Genomic DNA, 8,720 nt, shown 5'->3' on the forward strand with positions numbered 1-8,720 from the left:
GCTGGAAGTACCTCTCCTCTCCCTCTGACCTGACAGTGGATGATTCGTGCTTCAATACCTTATTGAACGGGGACCAGCGTGTGTGTTTGTCATGTTGACAATGTAAGAGGACCAGTGTTCTTAACTATTAATTTCTTTGCTTTTAAGTGCTTGGGTTGTGTAAATGATGTGATGAGTGGCATCAGTGTAGTTGCTACAATCTTAACATATTTTTTAAGCCCAAATTCATGTTTTTGGAACATAATTATATATAACAGATTACAATTCCGCACCATGTTTTTAGAAACTATGATAGTCAATATAAAACATGTAGGTCTCCCTGATTATGTTCTTCTCCCACAATCTTTATCTCATAGTACCAGGCCCTGTTCTTTAAAGGTATTTAGGCTCTTATTTTCCATTGAATGAACATCAATGGAAGTTAAGAGCCTAAATATGTTTGAAGACTTGGGCCCAAGTTCATAATCTCTTATTCAGTTTCTTTTGTATATTAACCAAGAATCACAAAAATGATGCGCAAAGTAAGTAATTTTATTGAGTGTAATGAATGTGAGCTCGAAAGCAAGATGACATAATATTACTAATTAGCAGAACAAAGTAGTAGCAGGATCTCACAGGAAAAACAGATCTGGCTTATTCTAATGTGTATACATAATATAGAGCTAATAGGAGCTCTTTAAAACTGTGTAGAACACAAAATAAGTTACTGCAGCTGGTCACATGGAACGATCCACAGCAAGGAGTAAAATATTTGCATTTTACCAGTCAGTTGCCCTGCAAACCTTTCTCCTGAATTTTTTTTATTCTGAACATGATTAATTGTAAAAGGGAAGCAAGCAAAGAGAATATTTTGCTCTATGTGAAAAGCTCCTTATTTATAAGGGAACCAAGATGCGATAAACCCCATCACTTTATAGCCCACAGCCACGGATCCACAGGGAGACATCTCGTCCTTTGCAGTTCTTTCTCCATGCCACCCTGTTGAGTTAAAAATCACATTAGTTGATTATGGCCATCTCATCAATTAGTGCAAAGCCACCCAAGAAAAAACCAACCAATTACATTTTTGTATGATTAACTTTTCTGCAGAGATCCGAGCTAATATAACAAATAATTTGCTACTGGTCCAATCCCAGCAGAGCACCTGCCTAGTCTGAATGGCCCAGCTGAGTCCTGGAGCTATGCATGCCTGAATAAATCCTGAGTCTGCCAACACTTCCTAAAAGGTTGTCAAATGGTTGTCAAAAGGCCCACTTACCAGCTGCTATTCCTGCCACATAAATTTGGTGTGTTTGTGACGCTGCTCAGAGGCAACAACTCCATGGGAGCTCCAGGGCTGGAGCACCCTTGGAAAAAAATTAGCATGTGCTTAGCACCCACTGACAGCCAAGCTTCCCCCTCCCCGCCCAGCGCCTCCCGTCCGCCAGCGGCCCCGATGGATCAGCTGTTTCGTGCCGTGCAGGAGATGCTGGGAGGGAGGCGGAGGAGTGGGGACAGGGCATGCTCTGGGGGGAGGGCAGAAAGAGGCGGGAAGAGGGTGGAGCAGGGACAGGAAGAGGTGGGTGGGGTAGGCCTTGGAGAACGGGGTGGAATGGGGGTGGGGCCAAGGTGCGCCAGGAGCAGAAAGAGGCTGGGTGGGGGTGGGGGCTACAAGGAAGGGGTGGAGCGAGGGTAGGGCCTGGGGCTAAGCAGGGTTTGAGCACCCCTGGGGAAAATTGGAAGATGGCCTGTGTGAATTGCTCTCTACTGGATGGAATCAAATTTGTTCAGTGTTGTGCCATAAGCACTATCCTGCTAAATAAAATTAATGAACATTTCCTTTTATCTCCAGCTGGAGGGCACTAAACTTCTGGAGAAAGGTGATTTAAGTTCCATCCCCACTGCCATATGAAAGATCAAGTGGCCCTGTTGTGCAGCATAGATGTAATCTTGAAGTCCCTGGTGGTTCTGGATTTGTTACTTTGGTGTTTGAATTCCTGGGAACCACAGATGCTCACCAAATACATTTCTCTAAGTAGAAGAGTGTGTGTGCTTCTGATGTGGTGGACAAGCAGGGCGAACCTGGGCAGGAAGGGGTTAATTGTCTGTCCTGAAGACAGCAGCTGAAGCCGGTCCCATTTCACCTGCCAGAAGTAACAAGTCTAGAGGGAATTAAAATGGAGGAAAAAGGCTTCAGAGCCAGTCACCTAACAGAGGGATCTTGGGTCTGAGGCCGAGAGGACCTAAGGGGTGGGCTGAGCAATCCTGAGCTAGGAACTGTCAGGTCAGCCAAGTCTGCGGAGGAGGTTTAGACTGGACTTTGTGCTGTTTTATTGGTCATTAGAAAAGTCAAACCCCAGAAGTAGGTGAGTTGTGAACCTAGAGAGGGCACTTGGACTGTTGTTTAGAGCAAATGGGATAGACTGCCATTCACAGTGCCAGTGCTCTATACTGGATGAAATCCAAACTGGTCAACTCTATGTCATAGACCGTACACCTTTAATAATGAATAGAGAGTTGTTTTCAGTCCAAGTGTAGGAGTTTTTCGAGGAGGAAGATCTGAGAGCTATCTCCACTGCTGCTGTAAAGGTCCAAGTCGCCTTCATGTGTATCAGAGCTACAACTGAGATGCCTCAATGTCCATAAATATATTGTGCTGTGAATCCTTAGTATACAAGTTCTGAGTTCAAATCTGTTAATAATTAAGCATGCAAATATTAGCAACCTGCTTGTTGCTTCTATACAAGCTTGTTTATCTGAAAGAAGATTGTAGTCTCTCTCTTTTAACTAGCCTCCCCCCTAACTGTACACACAAATATGTCACTGTTATTAGTTCTTGTAAGAGTTTTAGACGTACCATGCACCCATGCCATTAGGATCCTGAACAACTCTCTTTGCACAATTTACACTCGCTGTAATGTCTGCTGCCAGTAACTCTAAAAAAGAAATACAGTGGTAAGCGGAGGAAGAAAAAAACATTTTCCTCTTCATTTTTTTAAAATCAGTCATCTTAAAATGGATGCTGAAATAATATTTTATGTATTATTGTTTATTAATCAAGTTGATTACAGTAGCATCTAAGGACCAACCAAGAACAGGACCCTGTGGTGATAGGCACTGTACAAACATAGAATCGTAGATGTTCGTGTTCTGAAGATCTTAGAATCTAAATAGAAAGATAGACCCAGGGTAGGGAAAAGGGATATAACACACAAACAGAGTAAGCAATTTTCTGGTGTCAAGCATCATGTTAGTTCCACAATTTGATCTTAGCTTTAGAATGCTGTAAGTCTGTGGGCTAGTTATAGCATAACCAACTACTGTAAGTTGTCTTGTATCTTCCTCTGGCACATGTGATAATGGTCACTGCTATTATACACTCCTGGGGGAATTCTATGTCACTGTGTGCATGCATAATTGATGTGCTATGCATATTTTTAGGGTTTTTTCCCCCAGAAAATAGCTTCTGCCAGAAAGGTGCTACAGTTCCACCTTTTACCCACCAAAGGGTGCTGTGGCGCTCCCGGCCAACTAGGGAAGAGAAAGAGCCTGCAATGCCTTCTTCACAGCGCCTGTCGGGCCAGGTCAGGAGACAGGGGACATGGGGAGACAGACATCATGGGGCTGCTGCGGGATCACAGACAGGGGCTCATAAGGGCTAGTTGGGGAGGACAAGCTGGGGGAGGGCCTGAATGGGAGTGGAAGTGCTGGGCCACAGTGGGGAGGGAGTTGCAGGGCCACATGAAGATGGGGAGGGGGTTTAGGGCTGCATGAGGATGGGGGGAGGTGGCTGGCTGAGGGGGTTCAGGGACACATGGGTACAGGGGGAGGAGGTGCAGGGACACATTGGTATGGGGCCTGGCTAAGTGGGGGTGGAGGGACACATGTGGACAGGGGCATATGTGCCTGACTGAATGGGAGAGGCTAGGGGTCAGCCAGGGTCTGCATGGGGGAAGCTCCCTAACAATCCTTCCCCACCTCCCAAAAACACCTGTTCCATACTTTTCCCACCCATACCCAACAACCTTCTAAGTTCACACCCAGGCTCCTTCCCAGCAATTACTTCCCTCTCCCTCAGATCCTCTGTTACCCCTGACTCCCCCAAGTCTTTGCACTGCTTCTGAGGGGAGCAGGAAATATGGTTCTGTACTATAGTTTAAATGAGTTATTACTCAGAGTCCTGTATTAATATGCCTAGTAAGGAATCTATTTGTCAGAAAACATTTCCTGAATCTTTTTTGTTGTCTGTATTGTTACAGACATACTTGCTGACACGTATTTCAAAATAAATTACCAAAATGATTGAAACAGATGTGATTATATTGTGTTCTTTTGACAAATAAAATATGAAGAATTTTGCAGAATTTTAAAATATTGTGTACAGAATTTTTAATTTTTGGCATAGAATTCCCCCAGGAGTAAAGAGGCTATTGGAGACATTGTATTGAACTAGAAAGACCACTGGTTAGATCCAGTATGGCAATTGCTCTGTTTCTCTCTTTGAAGTTTCTATCTGTTTCTATTAGACTTTGCTGAATTCTATTTAATGGTTTTATTTCAGAACAAATGTCTTCTAGTACTATAAAGGGATACCACACCATCTGCTTCAATATAACACACTTGTCTGAAAATTTTAAACCAACTATTACCACAAGTAGCACCTAAAAGTCACCAGAAATTGAAAGAAATGAGAGAAAAATATTGTTTGGTATTTTTTCCATCTTCTTTCCTTGGTGCCCTTGATAGCTTTTGGGTGTAATATGTCTTAGGTGAGACCATAAATTCTGTGCTAACCCTCTCCAAAAGGGTTGGTTTTACTCTTTCTGAATAGCTATTTTGCTGGTTTTGTGTATAGTCAGACAGACAGTTTTCTATGTTGTTTGTGTGGGTCTCTCACACAGCAACAGAGGAGACAAGTCCAAAAAAAAAAAGAGGGATTGTAAAAATACAAAAACTGTCAGGGGACGGGAAGGTATATTGTAGTACTTGAAACTATTTTTAATTCTTTCTTAAAATGGACTAGATTTCAAGTTGATTGTGTCTCTTTAAATTAGAAACTTTAAATGTTTTTTTTTATAATGAAGCAAGGGCAGGAACCGGCATTTGTGCTGGCCTTCTGCACAGTGGTGAACTTCATCCTCTGAGAACAAAGTTACATGTACTCAAATCAACATAACCGGTAAGTAGTAAATGCTTCTCGAAAAGGGAATTGTTTTTACTAAAGAAACATAAAACAGAAAGTCAGAAAAGAAGGAACACAATTCCTTTTTAAAAAATCCTTTGGGAATTCCCCTTTTATAGCACACATGCATCCCCACACATTGCAACCTCGCCCTTCTGTCTGTAGAATAAGGGGTTGGTTTTTTAATGTAGGGCTACTAGGAGCAAAATATGGCCTCAGTTATAACTTTGCAATGCTATAGGCTCACACAAACAGGCAGAATTTGCCCTTCATAGTGTTACCTGTAGGAACATATTGCACCTACCATGACACTGGATTTTACATGCGTTCTTGGCTCTTGGAGTCTTGCCATCATTACACCACCAGTGGCTGTTGATCTGTAAAATCCCATAGTCAGTGCTTTGGTCACCAGGGTTATAGTTCGTGGCTCCTGTGTTAAAGTTGCTCTCGTATCTTGCTGCGCACACCCCTGTGAAGGTTCCATTTAAAAAAAATAACCACACACAGACTGATGTATTTTCTCTGGTGATACAAACTCCTCATAGCTTGATACTTTACAGAAATATGAATCTAAATGCCCCTATATCACTGGTTTGTAGATGATGTAAATGATTATGTAATACAAAATACACACAGGCAGTTTTGCTTCCCATTAAATTGATCAGATTCACAATCCTTATTTAATATGAAGAGTAAGAAAAAAACATTCTACATGGAAAACTTTTGATTGTCATGTGAACACCACATGGGGCCAATATCTTTGAAGGAAACACCAGTGAGTGTTTTGGGGTGTAGAGTTGCCAACTTTCTAATTGCTGAAAATCAAACTCCTGAGCCCCTGCCACAGCCCCACCTCTTCCCCCAAAGCCCTGCCCCCACTCACTCTTCTCTCGCCCTCCCCGTATTGCTCCATGCTCTCCCCGCTCCCTGTTGCTGGATTGTCTCATCCTCCCTCCCTCACCAGCTGGGCTCCCTCTGCTCCGGGGCCTGGACAGGAGCTGCAGTCAGACGCAGAGCCTACCGCACGGTTGTCTGCAGATAGAAGGCGACCCTAGTTGAGCAGGGGCTGTCAAAGGTTGATGACCCAGTACCTCCCCTCCCACTCCCACCCTCTCTGGTAAACGGACTTTTGGTCTCCAGTCAGTACATCTGACTGGACACTGCTGGGTCCCCTTTTTGACTGGACTTTCCAAAGGAAAATGGGCACCTGTCAACTTATCCCCATTCCCTCCCCGCCCCCTGAATCACATAGACATCTCCTCCAAGGCAGCAGACTTACAATGTCCCAAGCTGTAGCCGTGGTATCCATCCAGCCCAAGCCTTTTCATTGCTCTTGCCAGCTCACACCTTTCATAGGTCTTCCCACGAGCAGCCAGGGGCAGGAGGAGAAGCCCCAGGATTAGCAAAGCCTTCATGCTGGTGGTGTAGCAAGCCCAGGCTCCTATCACTGAGACTAGAGACGATGTGTGCCTGCTAATAGTGGGGAGGAACAACAGGGAACAGCTCAAATCACGCTCCGCCCGGAAAGCAGTGGCCCTTCCCTTAGCTCTCAGCTGTCCCTCCTGCCACACTGGGCAGCTAAAGCAGCAGCCCCTCCCTGCAGCTCCCAGCTTTGAATGATAAACTGCAAATACTTTGGTAGGTGGGTTAAAAGGTTGTCTAGTTCTCTGTGGCATCTGTAAGTTCTGCTATGTCTTTGGAAATGCAGTGTGCCTAGTGGACTGGGCACTGGACTGGGATCCAACAGACCTACATTGTAGTGCAAGCTTTGCCTCTGGTCTGCCGGGTGACCTTGAACAAGTTACTTTACCTCTGCCTCAGTTTCCCCATATGCAGAAAGGGGATAATGATACCTCTCTTGTGGCCTATATGCTCTGTCTAGGTATTGCTAGGTATTCTTATGCTGAGCAAGAGCTATTTTAAACTTACACTAATAAGTCTCAGTAATGACTGGCTTTCTACACCCTAAGAGAACAGTTTATACTATATCTTTTTCTCCAGGGGTGGGAGAACACCTTTATTACAGGGATGTGTGCTAAATTAGGGCCCTGGCGCTGTCTACCAACTACTGATACCAACAGGGCCTGCTCAGCAGACCTAAATTCGCAATAGCACTTTGCAGACATTGACTTTGATGTGTAAATTTAAAAAAATTAATATGAATGTGAATTTTGTTTTTGTAACAACTACAAGGTCAGATGCTAAGATTTCTGTTTCTGTAACACTGCAGAATGACAATAGTGACTCTGTAGTTAATGTTGTGACTGAGTTTCCCATTACAAGCCTGATTTGGGCTACTCCATCTAAAATGCCCAACCAGAGGAGTGTCAGCTTCGAAACCGCTAGGAGAGGCCTGAGGGAGAGGGAAGACTTTACTAAAAAGCTGAAATGAATTGGACACCCTAAGCGCAGAAGTTCAGAAACAAACATTCTTCTTTTGAGTGGGGGGGAGGCTGGGGAAGGAGGAGGGGTTAGTGTATATATATTTGTCCCTCTGTAGTAAAATAACGTGAGGAAAGATCACATTAAGGTTACTGAGTACATCTGTGTGCTAGCCTGTTGGCCCAGAGTTGAATCTAGTTTGTGCTTCTTAATGATGACTTTCCAAACTTTCCAGTGTGCGAGTTTCCCTGAATTTCCTAGGTTTACTCAGGCCCGCCGATGGGGGAGCGAGGGAGTAATGGGGCAATTGCCCAGGGGCCCAGGTGGTTTAAAAGGGCCCGTGGGGGCCCCGGCCGCTGCCACCGGCAGCGCAGCAGAGGTAAGGCAGGCTTCCTGCCTGCCCTCACTCCACACTGTTCCCGGAAGTGGCTAGAACGGCTCTACGGCCCTGGAGGGGACAGGGGGTCTCCGCACACTGCCCCCCGCACCCATCACTGGGGTGGTGTCTGTGGGAAGTGGCACACGGAGACCCCCTAGACCCCCCCGGCTAGGAGCCGCTGCCAGGGTGTGCCGGTCACTTTCAGGAGCCACCTGAGGTAAGTGCCAACCCCCTCCTGCACCCCAACCCCCTTCCCCATCCTAAAGCCTGCACTGTGCACCCCAACTCCTGCCCAGAGCCTGACCCCTCTCCCTCACCCAAACTCCCTCCCAGAGCCCACACCCTGTTCTTTATTATTATGAAAGCAAGGATGGCCCAGTGGTTAGGGCAGTGGCTTGGGGACACAGTTCCCTCTTCTGCCACAGATTTCCTCTATTGTTTAGTCTCTGTGTGCCTTCGCTCCCTACATTATGGAGGTGGCATGCAGTGCTCACATACTTTGATGGTGGGAGCCATTTAAATGCCATAGATGGACTCTATGTGCTATGGGCCTCTGTTTTTCCATAACAAATACAGCTAAAATGCTCCATTCTTGGGCCCCAGGCCTAGATTGTTACCTTACTGCACATGCAATTTATATATGTTAAGGAAAACCCCACACACCAGAACAGTACTGTATTGATTTTTATCTTAATTAGGAGAATTGTGCAAATACAGGCAGAGAAGAGAACAGCACTATGAAGAAAGCCCTTTTGGGAAATACCGAATTAGTATTTTTAACTACTTGTTAAGAAATGT

At 45.0% G+C, this 8,720-nt stretch overlaps 1 protein-coding gene across 1 annotated transcript; it reads right to left on the reverse strand.

Annotated features, from left to right (window-relative positions):
- Nucleotides 1-510: 510 nt before the first annotated feature.
- Nucleotides 511-8,012, reverse strand: LOC140905127 (lysozyme C). The gene is made up of 4 exons (XM_073327823.2): nt 6,441-8,012; nt 5,466-5,630; nt 2,837-2,915; nt 511-978 (listed from the first exon to the last, which is right to left on the reverse strand). The coding sequence occupies exons 1-4, from the start codon at nt 6,835-6,837 to the stop codon at nt 912-914; spliced, it is 708 nt and encodes a 235-aa protein (XP_073183924.1). The 5' UTR covers nt 6,838-8,012; the 3' UTR covers nt 511-911.
- Nucleotides 8,013-8,720: the final 708 nt, after the last annotated feature.

The sequence above is a fragment of the Lepidochelys kempii genome, chromosome 1, assembly GCF_965140285.1.
Source record: "Lepidochelys kempii isolate rLepKem1 chromosome 1, rLepKem1.hap1, whole genome shotgun sequence".
In the NCBI taxonomy this organism is placed as follows: domain Eukaryota; kingdom Metazoa; phylum Chordata; order Testudines; family Cheloniidae; genus Lepidochelys; species Lepidochelys kempii.

Coding starts and splice junctions, on each gene's coding strand:
- LOC140905127 (XM_073327823.2), bottom strand. CDS start 6,837: ATGCCACAGAGAACTAGACAACCTTTTAACCCACCTACCAAAGTATTT. Junction 5,631..6,440: donor CGGCTACAGCTTGGGACATT/GTAAGTCTGCTG, acceptor GAACCTTCACAG/GGGTGTGCGCAGCAAGATAC. Junction 2,916..5,465: donor ATGTAAAATCCAGTGTCATG/GTAGGTGCAATA, acceptor TTTCTTTTTTAG/AGTTACTGGCAGCAGACATT.